Genomic DNA, 19559 nt, shown 5'->3' with positions numbered 1-19559 from the left:
AAGTAGAGAACCAGTTAGAAGTAAAACGTCTCCAAAATAAAAACAAATGACATTTTTTAAAAACTGGTCCCAAGGGGGTTTACTTTTAGAAAAAGCAAAGTGCCTTTTGTGGGAGACAGGAGGGCGTTCAGATTCCAACCCTCTGCGGTTTAGGGATCTTTCTGGGCCGTGGCCAGGTACCAGTGCGTCTGGCTTCCGTGAGGCCCCCTGATGCCGGGGCAGCCCGCTCCCCGCGCCCACCCAGGGCCCCACCTTCAGCAGCTCGATCACAAAGACCAGAGGTTGCGGCTCCTTCTGCAGCCCATCCAGATCCTCGTAGCCCAGCGTGTGGTAGGCGAACATGTTGGCTAGCCCGCACGTGTGCACATGCCACTCGGCGGGGTCCTTGCCCTCCGCCATCTGCCGCAGGCTCCGGGACAGGATGGGGTAGACCCCCGTGTGCTGTGGGAAAGGCGGTGATGCCGCTGGGGCGGTCTGCTCAGAGCTCACTGGGTTTCAGACAGCCAGCCCCCAGCGGTACCCTGCTGCCCCTCCACACCTGCCCCATGGCTGTGGCCACCTACTGACCCCAGCACACCCTTGCTAAGACCCGCATGTTACTGTGCCGGGCAAAACAGTCCACACTGTTAGCTCCTTCAGCCCCTAAGATCAGTGGTCCCCAACCTTTTGGCACCAGGGACCAGTTTCACAGAAGACAATTTTCCACAGACAGGGGACAGGAGGGGGGACAGGAGGTGGAGCTCAAGTGGTGCCATGAGCAAAGCTTTGCTCACTCACTCACTCACTGCTCACCTCCTGCTGCGTGGCCTGGTTTTTAACAGGCAGGTGGCCAAGGGTTTGGGGACCCTTGGTTATTATGACCCAACTAGGGAGGCACTACCATGAAGACCCTTTTACAGATGAGGAAACTGGAGCCAGAAAGGCTAAGTAAGTTGCTTAAGGTCACACAGCTAGGAAATGACAGAGCCAGGGTTCAAACCCAGCTGCAGAAGCTACACTCTGGCCACAGCGCCACACCAGGCTGCCCTTTGCTGGCCCTGGGAGTCAACTCGAATGCATTTCTCTCCCCAGGAGACGGCACCAGGCCTGTGACCCGCAGGGAGGGAGGTGTGGAAGGAAAGCAGTGGGAGGAGAGGCCTGGGGCCCAAGAGGACCAGATTGGCTTCCCAACGGGGCTGCCGATTAGCAGTGAGCCCAGGTGCCCCTGCCCTCTGAGCCTTCCCCCCACTGCACCCGCCCAGCAGCAGGGCTGTCGCAGGGTTAAAGAAGATGGTGCAGATACAGGTGGAAACCAGCCTCGGGCCAGGCCTGTGCTGGCGGGGCCTCCACTGCCCCATCTGTGAGCCGGAAAGCTCCACAGGGTGGTCTCCGAGAGCCCCTCTCCCTGGGCTGGGTCCTGACATGGCCCATCTCAGGCTCCCGAGTGGCAACTCCAGTAAAGACACACTACCGGGCCCTGGCTGGTATGGCTTGGTTGGTGGGAGCACTGTCCCATACACCAAAAGCCTGCAGGTTCAATTCCCAGTCAGGGCACAAAGCTGGATAGTGGGTTTAGTCCCCCATCAGGACACATATGGAAGGCAACCAATCAATGTTTCTTTCTCATATTAATGTTTCTCTCTGCCTGTCTGTCTGTCTATCTCTCCCTCTCTCACTCACTCCCTCCTTCCCTCTCTTCCCTATCTCTAAAATGAATAAACATATCCTTGGGTGAGGTTTTTTTTAAGACACACTATTAAGAAGTAAAGGGGTAGAAATGGTTCAGCTTGGCTCCAAGTCACCAGCATGAGGGTGAAGGTCACCCTCTCCCTACCCCCAGCAGCCAGGATGAGCCCTGAATGCCCCCGGCTTCTTTGGGAGACAGTGACCAGATGGCGGTTAAGCCTGTTGGGATTAAGGCTGGACTGCGGGAGGGAGAGGCCCCAGGGTCAGCTGGCTACAGGAAAGAGGCAAGTCACCTGTGAGTTCTGGACCCCAAGGTCAAGTGGCATTTGGCTATGACCTCAAAGGCCTCGTGCCACTGGACACCTGCTGCCCGAGCCTGGACATACTGCCAGGGCCTGATCGGCGTGGCAGACTGTGGGATGCCACCAGGTTCAGGGAAATCCCAGGAAGGAAGATAAAGGCCAGAGAAGGGCCAGAACTCCAGATTCCCACCCGCCCCTGGGCAGCACCTCAGAGACAAGAAGGAGGGTGGAGAGCTCAGCTCTGTGCCTCCTCCTGTGGCCCCGCTCGCCCAGCTGCAGGCCAGCAAGGCATCCAGTCACAGCAGAGTCTCCCTGCAGCTCGACTCCAGCCCCTGGGCCTCCCTGAGCCCGCGTAGCCATGACTAGGGCAGGGAACACCCACAACCACTGTCCCTCTGGGACTTGGAGGACAGAGCCTGGCTCTGTCTGAGAGGCAGTACCTGTACCAGAGGTCGCAGACTAGCATGCTACCGGCCTTATTCAGCTCCCAGACTGGCACGTTTCAACCCTCGTATTGTGAGGGCTTTTGTTAATTAGCAGCCAGCATTTAAACACTGAGAGAGTTTACATCTAATGAAGACTTCTGGCTTGTCTCAAACACCAGTGGGCCTGCCTCTGTCACGTGGCCACAGGCCAGTGGGAGCTGAGGGGCAGATGGCCTCCAGTGAACCAGGGTTCTGGCCTCTTGTGAAAGTTTAGTTTGCAACCCTGGCCTCATGAAACGGCAGCAGCAAAAATTCCCACATAGAGACCAGTGTCCTCCCTCAGGGGTGGGGGGTTGGGGAGGGAACAGGGACAGTGTAGTTCAGGGCAGAAGCTCCCAAAGCCCCTGACTCAGTCTATCCCTCTGGTCTGGGGCCTGGGGAGAGAGCGGGAAGGCCCCTGCTCCTGCAGAGATCTAAACTTGCAGGTGACCCTGTGAGGACTGTGCAAGCAGAGTACTCTAGAGGGGGTGACAAGCAGCAACCACTGAGGGAGACCAGGCCTTCCAGGTCCTTTGTCACAGAAGTGTGCATGCCTGCCCCACTGATTGCTTAGCCCCTGCAAAGCTCAGATCTGAAGCGAAGAGATGTCCCATAAAGAGAGGGGCGGACGAAGCGAGAGCTGGCAAGCTATTTCGCACTTCCTGGCCTAGACACTGCCTCTTGGCCCCCTGTCTAGACCTGGCGAACTCCTATTCATCCTTCAAGACCCAGTTAATGTTATCTTCTTGAAGAAGTCCCCCCAAGCCCCCAAAGCAGTTAGTGCTCCTCTCCTGTGGCCCCAAAGCACCCTGCCCTTACTTAATCATGCCGTGGCCCTGACTGTCCTTTACTGTGTTTGCCGAGGTGTCCGCTCCTCCTCCAGAATTAGAGTTCCTTGAAATCCAAGGACTTTATTTTTTTTATTCCTAACACCCAGAACAGAACAAACCCAGCGCTCACTGAATATCTGATAGATAGATAAATAGTTAGATAGATAGATAGATAGATAGATGCTTAATGACGGAAGACTGAATTGTGAATAATGTTGACTGAAAGAAGAGATGGGTGAGGGGGACCTGGATGCGTGGATGCACAGCAGGGTGGATAAACGTAAGAAGGTAAATGACTCGGGAAGGGAGGGGTGTGCATGTGCACGCCGGCACGATCACAGCAGCCGTGGGCGTAGAGGAGATGTGGGGGGCACTGGCAAAGCCAACGGTCAGTGTGGCATAGCAATAGTTACCAGCCTGTGAGATGCCCATGCCTTCCTGCGACTACTGATGTGGCTGGAAGAACACCGCCACCACGGAACTAAGAGTCATGCCCAGGTTGTGGGAATGACAGCCACTTCTGGCTTTGTAAACAACAAATTAATCAGCCAATGAAGAACCCACTTTCTATGCACCCAGCAGTGCTGTGGTGCCAACTATTTGCATAGGGAAGGGGGCCCTTGTGATGACTGAGCCTCTTACATTTGGCCTGGTTTACAGGTGCACGTGGGTGTGAAAAGTGCGGGAGCTCCTCATTGTCAGCTAACTCAACAGATAGCACTTTAAACTAACTGAAACCACAAAGGACCCAATTTTCTGAAGGCTTGACTTGTGAAAAACAAAATGTCTTTTAAAAAATTTAAAACGTCAAGATGAAGAACAACACAGGGATTGGTACAAAGGAAAAATGCTAAGTTAATATCTGCTCAGTGAAGAAGTAGACAATGCATTGGATGGGGACCCCTAGTGGCAGAGGACGGCACTGCAACCAGACTCTAAGAGACATTGAAGAAACACAGGCGGGAAGGAGTGAAGAGACCAGGGTCCCCACCCTGCCTCTACCCCTTAACTGTCCCACCCAGAGAAAGTCACTTTCCTTCTCTGAGCCTTAAGTTTCTTCATCAGTAAAATGAGGATGTTAGTCTCTAAAAATCCTCTAGTTCAATATAATAGTTCCTACTTTTCAATTGCCCCATTCCACAATGAGCCCTGGTATACATCCTATCTCGTGATCCCTACACAGCCCCCTAACTCAGGGACTTTTTATTCATAAATGAGAAATTAGATTTCTAGAAGGGACAGAGGACTTCCCCAGGGTCGCATAGCTAATAAAGACAGAGCAGAGTTCAACTCGGTTGTCATCTCTCTCTCTCTCTCACACCCCTTCCCTCCCCCCTCCCTCCCCTAAACGCTTTTCGAAAGAGAAGTGGCCCTGGTGAAACAGTGAGCCCGGGCATCCACCATCGATGGCTGCTCAATCCACCCAGTGACGGTCGGTGACAGTCAGAGGGAGCTTTTAGCAGCGGGTCAGGCTGCCAACCTCTGAGCCCCTCCATCAGTCCTGCCGTCACAAGACGAGGGGTGAGTGGACGTGGAGCCCCTCCCAAAGGGAAGCACACATGGCACAATTTCTAGAAAATACGTGCACGTAGAGGAACACGTTAGATGATTATTCCACAGTGAAGCAACCAGCAAAACCGGAATATGAGAACTTCTACAGAGGAGTGACCCAGCTCCTCCAACAAACCCATGTCCGGGGGAAAAGTGGAGGAGAATCCAAGGTAAAGAGACCTGAGAGACATATCAGCAACACTTTGTGCCTGGACTTGGGATGCTGATGTGAACAAGTCAACATAAAGGGTAGATGAGGCCACAGCTGGGGAAACCTGAACGGTGACTGGACAGCGGTTGGCACTAAGGAATTATTGGGGTTTTTAACCCATATAATGATGATATTGAGGTTATCCTTTTTAGTAGCCTTCTCTTTGGAGATATGTTTTAGTATCTACAAAAGAAACGGTGTGGTGGCTGGAACGTTTACCCATGTGGGGTGGGGGAAGGAAGTGGATGGGGAAGATGAAACCCAACTGGCCGCGGGGTGCCGGTGGCTGGCACTGGGTGATGGACTGTTGCAAGTTCAGGATACTTCTGCCAACTTTTCTATGTCTTTGAAAGTTTCCATAAGAAATGTTTGTTTAAAGATCGGTGAGTTTTGCCATTTCTATCTGAGCCACAGAACGAGAAGGCTGACCTGTGTGGGTGATGTGCAAGAGTACCGTAAATGTGGGAACGATTTTGCAGTGTTGGTAGAAGTGAGGGCAGGGGGAGGAGGACCAACGGCCAAAAGCCCCGATGCTGTACCAGCCCCGCGCAAAAGTGAGGGCTGCCGGTAAGCAGGCTCGCTCCATGCTCCCGGCTGGCCATGGCACTCACTGTCGCTTTGGGGCCTGTTCTTCTGGATGAATCCCTCTCCACCTTTACAATGGCGGGGAGTGAGGATGTGGGATTTGCCTTGCAGGGGTTTTTTAAAGTTTTTATATATTTATTTTTAGACAAAGGAGAAGGGAGGGAGAAAGAGAGGGAGAGAAACATCACTGTGTGGTTGCCTCTCACATGTCCCCCACTGGGGACCTGGCCCACACCCCAGGCATGTGCCCTGACTAGTAATGGAACCAGCAACCCTTTGGTTCACAGGCCAGTGCTCAATCCACTGAGCCACACCAGCCAGGGCCAGAGTTTTGTTTAATCTGTACTGTCCTGAAACACAGCAGACTGCATTGTGGGTGGGCAGGCTCTGTAGAAAGCAAAGCCAGGGGCTGGGCCGGCATGGCCTACTTACAATGGTGTCGCACCAGAACTCAGCCACCTCGTTGACTCGCATGGACGTCAGCAGGATCTCCCAGACCTCCAGCTTGAACATGTTCCCAATGATAATGTGCATGGGCTGGCCCACCTGCTTGCTGTCGTCTATCACCGTCCGCTCCTCATCGCATTTCATGGTACGGAAATGAAAGGTCACCTGGTCACCAGGAGAGTGTACCCTGGTCTAGACACACCTCCCAAGACCCAGCAGAGCCACCCCATTGTCACAGACTCTCAGGGCTGTCCTGGAGAGTCAGTTCACCCACCCCCATTCAGGTGCCCCAGACGCCCTGACCAGCCCCACCCTACCTGCACTGCCCCAGAGACCAGGAACCCATTCCCTCCTCCCATAGGACCCCTCCCACTCTTGACAGCTCTGTGGGTCAGGTTGTCCTTCCGTAACTAAGCCCTAGGCCTGAGTCCACAGGCACAACCGATCCATCCCTCAGGGAAGCCCACCAGAGGTTTGTGGCCAAACACTTCGACCCCTGAGGGCTCTTCCTTCTCACACAACATTTGGGACTCCAGAAAATTCCCAAAACCTTTCCCCCATCCTATGTTGCAATTTAATTTGCAAAATATCAAAACTGCTCGGTGACAGGACACCCATTTAGAGCTGCCTGGATGCCTCAGCATTGACAGTTCCAGGAAGCGCCTGCCCGGCCATGTTTTGGCAAAGCCAAAATCTGCTTGCAGTGCCCTGTGGCCCAGGGGAATGCAGAAGCTGCCGTGGAGGGCCCCTCTCTGGTCCATGGGTGGGGCGGGGGGTCCCACTCACTCGAGATCCGGTGATGAAGTTGGGGAGCTCCCCCACACCCCCGTGCAGAATGGTCTTCTTGACCCCCTCCACGTTCAGGAGCAGAGCAGCGTCCATGGCTCCAGTGCAGGGAGATGTCCAGCCGGGGCTGAGATAATCCCACTGGGAGGAAGGCACTCAGGCCCAGACAGGGATTTGCCCTGTGGAGGTGGGGGAGGGGTGTGAATTAGAGGCAAAAAGCTGAACAGTGCCCCAAGCTGGCCCCAGGCTACTGTCAGGACCTCTCCCAGCAATCTAGCCAGGGGGCTTGTCCACGGCTTCTCACCTGGAGGCAAGGCCCTGCCTGACATTATTGCATCAGCTTTGGTTTTGTCTCACTCAAGAAGACAGAAAGTCAGCAGGAGCTTTGTTAAAGAAGACAGGAGGGAGTTAAAGGCAGCAGGAGGCAGTACAGGAGCCTCAGGCTGCCGCAGAAGAGACCCAAAGCCCCTCTGCCCTGCCTGGTCCCTGGTGCCAGCCCAGGTCTCAAACTTTCAGTGCCTTTGAACCCCAGACTGGGGCCCTGTGGCCTTTGTGATCCCTGCCTTCCCTCTTTCCCATTTCCTCCCCCTCTCCTCCTCCTCCAACTCTATCCACCCACAAGAGTATGTGACATTGTGGAAGGAAGAAAGATTGTCAGTCTCTAGCTTGGGAGAATACTAAAACGAAATATGAGAAGGGGGGCAGGCTTAGAGGAAGTTGAGGAGCCCTCCCCCAGCCCCAATCCTGCCTCCCCTACAAGGTCTGGCCGACAGCAGCGGGGCTCTCCCATCCCCCTTGGAGGGTCTGCCCTCCGCCCTGGGACTCCGGATGAGGTACAGAGCATCAGGAATCCTCATTCTGGTCTGTACAGAAAAATCATGTGAAGACTTGGGTTTTGGCGCCACCTTGTGGCAAGCTCAGATTTTGTGTGTGTGTGTGTGTGTGTGTGTGTGTGTGCGCGCGCGCGCGCATGTGTGAAGCGTTTGACCCAGCTTCATCTCCTGACCTGTCCCTAACTCCATCTTCCCAACTGAAACCGGAAAATCAGTGTTTCCTGCCTCCCCCTCCTGGAAGTTGAGAGGCCTCTTTTGAGCAGTGAATTGCACCTCGAAACCCTGCACCCCTGAAAGTCTCCCATAAATTGCTGTTGGCATAAAGGAGGCCCTGTCTGGGCCAGCTGGTCTGGGCCCAGAGAACCTAGCCTGGGGCAGCAAATCGACCCCTCCAGATCCCCTCCCTGCGTGCTCATTCCTCTCTGAGGGAGGGCATCCACCCCAGTCCTCTTCCATCGGAAGAACCCAGCTCCATGGCTCTCTGGGGGCAGGGAATGAGCGGGGAGGTCCGCCTGTTCTGTCCCATCCATTCTCTGGCCACACAGTGACCTAGAGCTGTGCCCACGTATAGGAGGTAAGATGAATCCCTAGAAGAACAACTACAGAGAAAAATAAAGCGATTACCACAAAGTCCAGGGAGGGGAGACACACAGGAGGGGGCTGCTTCAGGCCCCCCAGCTATGTTCTGTTTCCTCACCTGGGCGATGGCTCCACGGGTGTTCGCTCTGCAAGTACCCATTACACTATGCTTCACGTTTTAACCATTTTTCTGTCCGTGATACAACTCACAGTGGAAGAGGAAGATCTAATCGCATTTTACGCTTAAAACTCTCCCATTGTTTCAATTGCTTCCCTTTGTAGAAGGGTCAAAGGGCACATGCAGGGCTTGCAGAGTGATTGAGAGGAGGTAGAGATGATACACTACTCCCCGAGGTGGCAGGAGTAGAAGGGTGTTAAAGATGATGTCAGTGGGTTCAGTTTCACCGCTAAGAATGAGGTGCTCAGGCCACAGCCTCCGTACAGAACCCCCTCCTCAAACCCACACCCTCACCACCACTTGGCCCCCAAACCAACCTCCTAATGGACTTCATTAAAATGCAACTCTAATGACCCCACCCCCCTCTTCAAATTCAGCCAAGGCATCCCACTGCTTTCGGGATGAATTCTAAGCTCCTCTCCTACCAAGGAGCCCTGCAGCTCCTGGCTCTTCCCAGCCAAGCCTCTGTCTTCCCTCTCTGTCTGGCCCCGCCTTCTCCTGTCCTGGAACCTGGCAGTGTCCTGACCCTCCAGCATCGGCCTCATGCCCTCACTTTGTCCCCTAAGCTCCCTAGCTAAAGGCAACCTGCTCCGACCCCAGCTCAGGTGTGGCTCCCAACCCCTTTCTACCCCAGCGCCACCCCCTGGCTCTGTGCATTCGTGACACTGTGCACACTGTAGTGTCTGCTGCTTCCCTCAGACTGACAGACCCATGAGGACAAGAGAACTGGTGGAAGGTTTACTGCTGGACATGGAGCCCCAAGGGCAGGGCAGGGCTGCAATTGGACCCCAGAAAGCCTCAGCTCGGAACAACTGATGGGCTCTCCTCCTTACAAAAAGGAGCAGGAGTCTCTGCACCCTCCACCCCCGAACTAGGAGCCCGCTCACCTCAGTGATACAGGGTGCAGCCAAGGGGGGGGGGCCAGAAAAGATTTGGAATGGTGTCCAGAACTCAAAGTNGCCAAGTATTGCCCCCCCCTCGGACCCTTTGTTCGGTAACATCAGCACATCCTCCACCCCGCCTGCCCCACACACACACACCTTCACTACTCTATGCAAAGGCAGGAGAGAGCCTTTTCATTAATCAGAAAATGTTTTTTCCTCCTCTTTCTCATTGCCATGGAAACGGCTCTTCCTTTACCTAGCCTGTCAGTTATGGTTCTGAAGGAAGGGGGCGAAAAGCCACAAGCAGGGAGAGCATTCACTCATCCCTTCCTGATGCTTGATGAGACCACGTCGTAACCAAGGGTTGAGAATTCAGGTGTTAGCTCTGGCCAGTGTGGCTCAGTTGGTTGGAGCAGGTTTGATTCCCAGTCAGGGCACATGCCTAGGTTGCAGGTTCAGTCTCAGGTTGGCATGCATGCAGGAGGCAACTGATCTATGTTTCTCTCGCTCACCGATGTTTTTCTCCGTCTCTCTCTCTCTCCTTCCCTTGTCCTCAGCTGAGGATAAAAAATTAAAAATTGAGACCCTGGCTGGTGTAGCTCAGTGGATTGAGCACAGGCCTGCGAACCAGAGGATCTCGGTTCGATTCCCAGTCAGGGCACATGCCTGGGTTGCAGGCCAGTTCCCTGCAGGCCAACTCCCAGCAGGGGACGCACAAAAGGCAACCATACATTGATGTTTCTCTCCCTCTCCCCTTCCCCTCTAAAGGTAAATAAATAAATAAAATTAAAAAAAATTAAAAATTGATAAAAATAATAATAAAGGAATTCAGGTGTTGGAGTCAGACATCCAGGCCTTAGGTTTCTGCTCTGACTCTTCCTTCCATCCTGAGCAAGACACTTCACCGTCGGACTCTGAGTTTTGTCTTCTGAAAGGGGGATAAAAACAGCATCCACTTCACAGAGTTGCCTTGAGGATGAAAGAAGCATAAAACCATACACTTAGCACACACATCATAAGGACTGGACATTATAAGCTGTTGTGTCGATGAACGTGAAGTGCCAGGGATTGTGACAGGTCCTGAGAGAAAACTGTGGCAAGACCATCTAATTTGAGAGATTGTTTCACTTTCTCTGGTCTTTCACTTGCCCTAGCATTTCCCTTTCCCTAGTCTTTCCCTCTCTTTCAATCCAGTTTTCCTAAAAATAACAACCCTTGCTCTCCACCCCTCATATTTCATTGGTAAAGAGCATGAATTAAACTCCCTCACTGCAAGAACAAACACTGCTGGTGTGAACAGGCTTGGGAACAAACACTCCCAATGCACGGGGAACAAGCAACTCAACTAGGGGACCAACGTGAAACAGGCTAACTGGAGTGGTGAGCCACTGCAAAGTCAATGTAGTAAGTTGCCACCATATTTTTAAAAGTAAAATAGATAAAATATCAAAGGACATTACACATAGTTGAGTGTTGTTCAAGGAAACGCTGGTTTCTGTTACACATGCGAGTGGGTGTGTTTGTTGGGTCTCACCAGGCACAGGTCCCCTGGAACATGACATCCCTGTGTGCGGGGCACCCCCCACCTACTCACACACAAACACACTCAAACATATACATCCTTTGCTTGGTTAATTCATTCTCTAAGGCTCAGCTTTAAGTGATCGTTTTAGTTTCATAATTTTCTTTGATTATTTGTGACTTGGCCCATCAGCGTCCATCTCTCTCCGCACACTGGGTGTGCATGATATGACATTTAGGATGCACCCATTCTGTTGACTTCAGTGTGGCCCATTTTTACCACAGTGTTTAATCTATCAGACACCAGGAGGTGTTTGGAAAGACCTAAGAGCAGGGACATGGGAAGGACAAGGGCCTGGGAGAGACCACAGGGTGATGCTTGTTGGTCTGTTGGTTTAAGGTGATGCCGAGCCCAGGAGGAGCTGGGTATCCAGCAGGAGGTGCAATGCACCTGTCTGGGAGAAGTGCAGGCAGGGAAGGGCAATGGGGTGTGGTGGTGAGACGCATGGACCCGCCCCACAGTGGCAGGTTGTAGGTGCATGCTAATTCCCTGACTGAGGGAAACCGGGAACAAACCTAACTCTGTACCCTAGTCTCCTCATTCAGTCATAGGCTGCAGAGAGGGTCATAGGAGTTCATGATATAAAGTGCTTGATACAGGTATTTGGTGCATAGTAACTGCCCCATATTCGTTCGTGATTCTCACCACCCCGCGTATGTTGGGGACGGGGGTAACTGAGGCCAGAGAAGTGGGTCTGATCACCCAGAGATGAAAAAGAGGCCACTGACAGAGCTTCGAGGAGCCCATCCGCAAGAGACTGGCCAGAGAGGGGAGAGAGGAAACCAGATGAAGATGGTCCAGAGGCCGCTGAGGGGAGGAGTGGCCAGCCTGGCTCTGAGGTTCCGCAAAGGAGGGACAAGGAGGGGGGAGCTCTCTAAAGGGCATATTTTTTAGCGTTGGATGCTAACGGAAGGGAGAAAGGCATTGGACTGGAGAGAGGGAAGGGATGGGGGGAGTGTCCGTGCTTAATTGGAGGAGGGAGCGGAGGTGTACTCCCATCTGTCCCCTCTCCCCCGACGGATTTTTAGAGGGCAGAACGTGGGTGGCGTGTATGGGGGACACAGAAGCACAAAGCTTTGTCTTAGGAAGGCAGAAGATCAACAGGGAAGTTTGAAGCAAAACCTCCCCGGGAACTCAGGCCCCGAGTTCTTCGTGACAAAAGCACTGAGACCTTCAGGCAGGATGGGAGGGGGGCCCTAGACACCACGGACCCCGCCTCCGCCCCTCCCAGTAAGACCAGCTTGAACCTTCCGCTGTTCCAGGAGGGGCCCCGGCGGCCTGGGGCTAGGCGTCCGGGAGGTGGCGCTAGGGCCGGACCTGAGGGTGACGGTGGATTCCCGCAGTGGCGCGGGCGGGACCCGGGGACGCTGAGCGGCAGCCCTCGTCACCCGACACCGGCCCCGCGGACATCCTTTAGGACAGGGGATGAATGGGAACGACCCAGCAAATCTGAGAGCCGGATTCACAGCAGCAAGAGCATTGAGCCAATGGAATACCTGGTGTGACAGCGAGGCGGGGCCGGAGCCAATCAGCTATGAGGACAGAGCCAGGGGGCGGATCCGCACGGAGTTTCAAAAATTGGCTGGGGTGGGCAAGGCGCATCTGTGCTTGGCGTCTGGTGAACGTGGGAGTTTTTGGGTGAGTGCAGGCCGGGGCGTAGTGCGGCTTCTGTTCAGAGGAGACCTGGACCACAGGGGCGAGGGGGTGTCTAGTTAGGACAGGCATGCTTGCGGGGCGTCTGGGTATTGCAAGGAGGAATTCAGGGACACTGGCCAACCAGCCAGGGTCTGGGCGGGAGCGCGTTTGGGTCAGGGAGAGCTGTGAAAGACGCTGATCCTTCGCGGGGCCCACTGCTGAGACTCCAAGAAGGGTTGATCCAGACTCCCTCCCCACCTGAGGTGAAGTCGGAGAGGAGGCTGAGATGAAGAGACAGATGTTTTAGACACAGCAAGGGACCACAGAAAATGCCGACCAGCCTTGTTCAGCCTCTGCCCTCTTCTGGGTCTCTCTGACTGTCCCCACCTTTCAGGAAGCACCCTCCTTCTCACACCCACAGTTGCCAAGTGCACCTCCCACCCTGTTTCCCATGTACCCAGGGTCTCTGTGGAGCTTGAGAAAGGGGTGGAGGATGCCTTGCTGACCTGCCTTTTGACCTTTTCCCCAGGATCTGCCTGACAGAATAGACTGTTGGCCAGGCAGATGGCCTCTCGGTGGCCAAGCGTGGAGGCCTCCATTCGCAGGAGATCTCTGCAGGACCAGGAGCAGCTGGAGGAGGATGAGGTGCAGCCTGCGACTGGCCATCTGGAGACCCCCAGGGGAACCCTAGGCTCTCTCTGCAGACAGTTTCAAAGGAGGCTGCCCCTGAGAACAGTCAGCCTCAACCTGAGAGCAGGACCCTCCTGGAAACGCCTAGAAGCCCCAGAGCCAGGGCAGCAGGGCCTCCAAGCTGCAGCCCGCTCAGCTAAGAACGCCTTGGGTGCCGTGTCCCAGGTAACGCCGACCATGTCCAGGTCAACTGCTGGACAAGTGCTGCCCTAAGGAGCCCCCATAGACTCCACAAAGATAAGGGCTTTGTTCGTTCAGTGCTGTGTCCCCAGCACCACAAATAGTTCCTGGCACTTAGCAGGCACTCAGCAAATTATTGAGTGAGTGAATAAAAACAGTGTCATGGAGAAATCATCCCCAGATGAAATTGCAAGCAAGTATCCAATGACGGGAGGGCCCCAAAACAAGTAGTCGGTGAAGCTTCCCAGATGAGGTGATTCCACGGAGCTCACTCGAGAAAGGGGAAGAATGAGGAGTAAGACAGGCGGAATAGTGTGAGTCCGGACCCAGAGCTGAGGGAGAGCAAGAAACTGAAGAGAGAAGCAGGAGCTTCGTTTGGGAGTGGCCAGAGAGCAAGGCAGGGCAGTGAGAGGGTCCAGCGAACCCAAGGTGCTTAGACGCTCCCAGGAGATACTGGTAGGTAGTCTTGGGAGCCAGTGGGAAAACTTACAACTGGGTAGGAGTCAGGTCTAATTGGCATGTCACGCCTTGCTCTTTAGCCACTTGATGGAAAAGCAGTTAGAAGCAGATTCTCCCCTGAGGGGGGGTTGGGGACCTGGACTGCAGAGGAGCAAGCAACTTCAAGAGCTGCTCAGAATGTAGATTTGGGAGGGTTTGGTGTCAGGTGGGGCATGTGGGCAGGGAGCTATCACTTAGGCTGGGTGTGAGGTGCCCAGCAGACGAACTCCCAAGTGGCTGTGTCTTTGAACCTGGAGTTGGAGATGTGTGGAGGTGTCACCTAGAAAGGACAGAGACCGTGAGAGTGAAGAGACATCCAAGGAGAGAACTGGGGGCAGGAGGCAGGTTCTCCTCGGTATCTGATTGGGGATCTGAAGTAATGTGAGAAGGAAGATGTTTCTGGCCCCTGAGCCAAATGTTAGCCCTCGTCCAGAAGGACCCTACGACTGTTTTATCCCCAGGGGTCAGAGATGAGATGAGGTCACCTGTCCAAGGTCACAAAGTTCAACCAGCGTAACTCATGTCTTGCTGTAAGGACTCTGGACTCTGGTTTGCCCGTGCGAAGTGCCTCGCTGAGGAAGAGCCTTCACAGCCATGCCCCACTGCTGTGAAAGGCTCAAGAGTTAGGGCTTGATCCTGTGGGCGATGAGCAACCATGGATTGGGCAGCTGACTCATGATCAGAATGGCCCCTGAGAAGGATCTCTGACCAGTGTGGGGGATGGGATAGAGTAAGACCCGGAGCGGGGGACAACCTACCTCACAGTATCCTGGGGGGTAGGCTTTGCCCTTCAGTCTCTGGGTCGGTCTGTGTCCCGAAAGAAGGTTTGGATTTAGACAAAGGGAAGCTCTGTGAGCCAGAGTGGTTCTGCTGCCGACCCCACACTCCTACCCTGGGGCTCTGAACGGGGTCCCTGCAGTGGGCCCAGGTCACATGGCATCACCCATACCCCTTACCCTGGGAACTAAAAGCTGCTGGTGTGTATAGGACAGCTGACAGGTGGAGGGTCCGAGGGATGGCTTGGAGCCTAGAGGGGCTCGACCTTGGCTTGTCTGCGCTCACATTCCCATGTACCTGTCTCAGAGAATCCAGGAGTCCTGCCAAAGTGGCACCAAGTGGCTGGTGGGAACCCAGGGGAAAGGCAGGAGGAGGAAGAGAGAGACACAGAAGGGCAGCAGCCCCCCAGGTCTCAGCCTGAGCCACAGGAGCACCCGGCTGTCTGGACCCACCCTGGGCCACTCGACTCCTGGCCCCCGGAAGAGGGGGTATCACCGCCTCTCCACCCAGGTGGGCCCACGTGCCCCCCCGCTGCGGAGGTCCAGGAGGGAGGCCGCCTTCCGGAGCCCCTACTCCTGCACAGAGCCCCTGTGCTCCCCCAGGTGAGTGGGAGAGCACCTTGCCCCCCAAACATGAACAGGTCTCAGGGGTTTCTGAGCATCTCCTGGGGCTTCCTGGAGCCAGGAGCACCCTGAGCTGAGTCACATCCATGTACTGCCCCAGCTCTGTCCTCTGCTAGTAGGGACCTGAGGAAGTCCTTAGGGCCTCAGTTTCCCCATCTATATTAGCTCTGCTGTACCACACTCTCTCAAGTTTCCTAGTGAACCTAAAAGCCAGTTGGGAAGCCATCTTGAGGCTGAGACTCAAGAGGGGAACAGCAGGGCTCACTTTTTTGCAAGATCTCCTACCCTTGACCTTTACCTCATGAGCCTTGATCCATCTATCCTCTGCCAGCTGCTCCAAGTTGCTCTGATGTTACTCCCTAGAGAGAGGTTCTGGGGTGATGACCAGCCCCCACAGACCCCAGGCTGCAGTGCTGGGTTGGAAGGGGCTCCTGCCACAGATTTCCAACTAGTCACTGGTGTCTGTGGCTTTTTTCTTCTGCTCAGTGAGTCTGACAGTGACCTGGAGCCTGTGGGGGCAGGAATCCAGCATCTCCAGAAGCTGTCCCAGGAGCTAGATGCAGCCATCATGGCTGAAGAGAGGTAAGCTGGCTCCCATGCTTCAAAGCGAAATGGTGGAGAGGGCCCTCCTTTTCCAGGCAGGCCTCTGGCTTCTGCCCACCCTGCGGCCCTGGCCAGTCCCTCCCTTTCTGTGAGCCTCAGTCTCTCCATCTATAAAACGAGGAGGCATGAAAGACCCTGATCGGGGCGGTGGTTAGGATGCACCCTGGATACATGTGGCCCTCTGGGCCTTGGGCCACCCCAACCTGTGCTTCACTGGAGCTTCCCCAGGCTGGGTACCTGGTTCCCCAAAGACCTGCCCTGCCTCCAGTGCTCCCCATGGCCCCCTTACGCCCTGCCCACCAATGGAATTGGGGAGAGCTGCATGGCTGCTTGCAGCTCCTGGTCTGTCTGCTCAGGGCCCCATCCCGAGGGCAGAGCCTGGGTCTGGAGCTGCCCTACCCTGGAGCCCCTTGTACCTGGCCGCAACAGGCTCTTAGGCAGGCCCTGTTGGCTTTGACTATACGCGAGTATGCCAAGTCCCCACCATGTTGCCGGGTCTGGTCTTGTCTGGCCTGAGCTGGGAGGGCCCCTCAGAGCCTGCAGCGCCCGATGGCATCTGTCTCTCCTGCTTTCCCATCTCCAGCAGTGACATGACCATTTCTCTCATCCGTGACTGAGGACAGTGCCTTCAGGTCATGCCCTCCTCCCGAGCATCTTTCTCAGTGTCCTCTGCCTCCTCCTCTCCTCCTCCTACATGAGCGCATACGAGTATTTGGAGGCATGTGAAAGAACTGAGTCTTCTGGGGAAACCCACAGAGCTGACGGCCAGCAGAGTTGGAAGCACTCGGTCTTCCTGGCGGCTCGGAGCCAGGGCTGCTCTCCTTACCAACCCGCCACCTTCCGGCCCCTCACCCAGGGAAGTGTCCTCACTCCCCCATCCTGAGCACAGTAAGGAGCATGAATGGAGCTCTGTCTTACAGGAAGCAAGCTCCTGTCTTACACCTCACCTGCACGTCCCCACATCTAGGGTCCATGCTCCCCTCGAGTTCCTGAAGGAAGTCCCCAGGAATTAGCTGTGCCCCCTGGGCCACATCTGAGCCCAGAGTGACCACCTGCCCCAGCCCAAGAGTGGCTCAGGGAGACCCGGGAAGGGTAGGGGGGTTGATCATCCTGCACCCCAAACTTGAGCCTATGGTTGTGTCTTTCGCAACATGAAGTGCAGGCTACAGAAGGTATTTGAGAGCGCTGAGCTGTGGACCCAGGAATGGGGTCTGTGAGGAGTCACTCCGTGTTTCAACAGTGTCCCAGTCTATTGAGAACCAGGCCCTGTCCCTGTGGGAGAAATTTCCCGGCTCTGAGACCGGGGCCCACGGGTACCCATTTCTGTTCTCAGCGCTGTGGGTGTCGGGGAGGAACACCTCTGCTCACCAGCAACTTCTGCCCTGCATACATTATTTAAGAAATCTGCTTTGTTGTTTTATTAGAAAGAAACCACTGTGTAACTCTCCTCCACAACTTTGCTTTTCCTAATAAAGACTCTCTCTCTGTATTTGGCACCTCTTCTCTGTCGCCACCCCCCCACGCTGCCCCGGTCTGCGGTTTGGGGCCAAGCCTGTTCCCCCCACCCCCCCAAGGCAGCCAGCCCCCAGCTCCGGGAGAACAGGGGTGACTGGAAAGTTTTCTCAGTTTCATTCAGAGCAAAGCACATTTTAAAGGCAAATAAGGTTTTTATTTCGGTGACAACGTTTGAGAGTTAAAAACCAGCGCACATCAAAATCAAGACCAGTTGTAAAAATCTTGAACTCCATAATGCTGTTTTTGTCTTGTTAGAAATCTGATATTTTATGTTTTCATTTCTAACGGATTTTGTACAAGGCAGCCATGAAGAATATAATAAACCTTTTTCACCACAGAACCAGCCACCACAGATAATACTGAGAGTCACACACTTCGGAACAGTCAGACCACAGACAAGACCGGACGGGCTGCCACCACCGAGTAAACAAAGAAAAGACATGGGGTCCGAGGGCAGGGGTCCCCATGAGCCAACCAGCCTCCTGTCCTGCACCTCCTTGGTGTCGCCTGCCACTCTTTGTCCCCCACGAGAGTGGGGTTCAACTGGTATTTCTCCCAACCACCTTCTTGGTTTCTTAGCAAAGAAAGCAGGACCCAGACCAGGCCTCGCTGCTTGCACATAACCCTAAGTATAATTTTTAAGGAAGTCCTCCTGAGCCCAGAGGGAGCAAAAGGAGGGAGGTGACTTCTGGTGGCTGAGCTAAAGAGAATAGGTTTCCAGTGCACTTGGCACCCAAACCCCCAGGGCTGGGCCGGAAAGTTGGTTCTTTAAGGCGGGGTCAGCTGCGAGGCTCCTTCGCAGTTAGTCAGGGGCGGGGCAGGGGCGGCACCCTCCCAGGTGGGGCTGCACCTGGGCTGGGCCGGAGAGCATCTGTGCAAAACCAAGCCACAGCTAGACTCTGCCCCTGGCCCAGCTGTCATTAAACGTCGGTGCCACCTTTGGTCTGCAGGACACTTCTGGGCATGGGCTCCAAGTGGGCAAAAGAGTTAAAAAACCAAGAGACCCGGTCTTCCGGCTTTCAGAGAGCCCACCCACTCCTCGTAATTTCTAGATACTAGGACCCTAATACATTTGTTTTCTCCAGCCCACTATCCAGGCAGGAGGACCATTCACCCAAATACATGAAAAGTCTCCTTTTTCACTTTTAGCCTTTTGTGGAGCCTAAGGAAGGAGTCGAGCTCTTCAGGAGAAACCCAGGGTGCCAGTAGGGCAGGCCCTGGCTGCAGGCGCACCCTGACCCCCAACGGGGCCAACGGAGAGGGAGGCGGCAGGCAGGCCCTCCTGCAGGATAGCCACCGGGCGGGAACAACAAACGTGCCCCGTGAGAAACAGGGAGCTTTGGTCGGGCGGGGAGGTCTGTATTCCAGCTCCCGAGGAAGGGCCCTCTGGAAGACAGCAATCAGGGTCACAGAACCGCGTGGGGACAGGCAGCAGCCCTTCCAGGAAACAACACGACTTGTTTTTCTCCAACATAACCGGACGCACAAAACTGAACAAACCAGTAGCACAGAAAGTGCATGTTGATTACAGTTGCCATGAAAGCAGGGCTGAAACGACTCTGAGTCTAGTCACTGCACAGAGCTGCACACACTCCCACTGACACTCCTACAGCGAACTTTCACAGGGTCTCACTGTGTACCTTCGGCCTCGCAGGTGTGAGCCTTCAGAGCCCCAGTGCAGGGCTCCAGAAAGGAAGGGGCGTGGCCCCCCTGCTAGGCCCTGCACCCCAGCTCCAACCCCCACGATCAAAGAATCCTGTTCACGTGGACTCAGAATTCCCAGGGGTCCTGGTGTGCTCGCTCTCTCTCTCTCGCTCTCTCACTCCTGCTCCAAGCCTGGGGTTCTCAAAAAAGGCAGAGGGGATCGGATGAGGGGAGAAGGAACTCAGGCTAATTATTTCAGCATTAGAGAGTAACACATCAGTGGCTTCTGCAAAAAGGAGATGGTGGAGTTTCTGAGAATCAGATTAAGTCTGCCCAGGTGTAATTCCAGGTATATGTCGGAAAGGAAGGGAAGGATTGGGGGTGAGCTGGCTGTGCCACATGAGCAGTGCCTATGGAGAGCCGAGAAAGACCGAAGAACCACCAGGAGGCGGGACCAGAGAGGAGGCTGGTGACTGCCCCTCCCCAGCAGAGCTGCC

General features: G+C 54.7%; 2 protein-coding genes across 5 annotated transcripts in view; one reads left to right on the top strand and one right to left on the bottom strand.

Annotated features, from left to right (window-relative positions):
- The window catches only part of AIPL1 (AIP like 1 HSP90 co-chaperone), a 28093-nt gene extending 20881 nt beyond the window's left edge, over positions 1-7212 (bottom strand). For 2 of the 4 annotated variants that reach the window (XM_037029615.1, XM_037029611.1), the window contains exons 1-4: positions 7146-7209; positions 6842-7020; positions 6041-6220; positions 253-441 (exon numbers count right to left, since the gene is read on the bottom strand). In XM_037029615.1, the coding sequence (XP_036885510.1) occupies positions 253-441; positions 6041-6220; positions 6842-6937 (465 nt within the window). In that variant the 5' untranslated portion in view covers positions 6938-7020; positions 7146-7209. Of the gene's footprint in view, positions 1-252; positions 442-6040; positions 6221-6841; positions 7021-7145 lie in introns of all 4 variants that reach the window. The other 2 variants (XM_037029613.1, XM_037029614.1) reach the window with 2 other exon arrangements.
- Positions 7213-12457: 5245 nt separating this feature from the next.
- On the top strand, positions 12458-17387 carry PIMREG (PICALM interacting mitotic regulator). The gene is made up of 5 exons (XM_037029616.1): positions 12458-12535; positions 13062-13387; positions 14984-15279; positions 15787-15882; positions 16487-17387. The coding sequence occupies exons 2-5, from the start codon at positions 13097-13099 to the stop codon at positions 16518-16520; spliced, it is 717 nt and encodes a 238-aa protein (XP_036885511.1). The 5' UTR covers positions 12458-12535; positions 13062-13096; the 3' UTR covers positions 16521-17387.
- The last annotated feature ends 2172 nt before the right edge of the window (positions 17388-19559 follow it).

The sequence above is a fragment of the Sturnira hondurensis genome, unplaced genomic scaffold (assembly GCF_014824575.4).
Source record: "Sturnira hondurensis isolate 20B ecotype Veracruz unplaced genomic scaffold, ASM1482457v3 Scaffold0020374, whole genome shotgun sequence".
In the NCBI taxonomy this organism is placed as follows: Eukaryota; Metazoa; Chordata; class Mammalia; order Chiroptera; family Phyllostomidae; genus Sturnira; species Sturnira hondurensis.
This window is presented reverse-complemented; position numbering and strand designations above follow the sequence as displayed.

Coding starts and splice junctions, on each gene's coding strand:
- PIMREG (XM_037029616.1), top strand. CDS start 13,097: ATGGCCTCTCGGTGGCCAAGCGTGGAGGCCTCCATTCGCAGGAGATCT. Junction 13,388..14,983: donor CCTTGGGTGCCGTGTCCCAG/GTAACGCCGACC, acceptor TACCTGTCTCAG/AGAATCCAGGAGTCCTGCCA. Junction 15,280..15,786: donor GAGCCCCTGTGCTCCCCCAG/GTGAGTGGGAGA, acceptor TCTTCTGCTCAG/TGAGTCTGACAGTGACCTGG.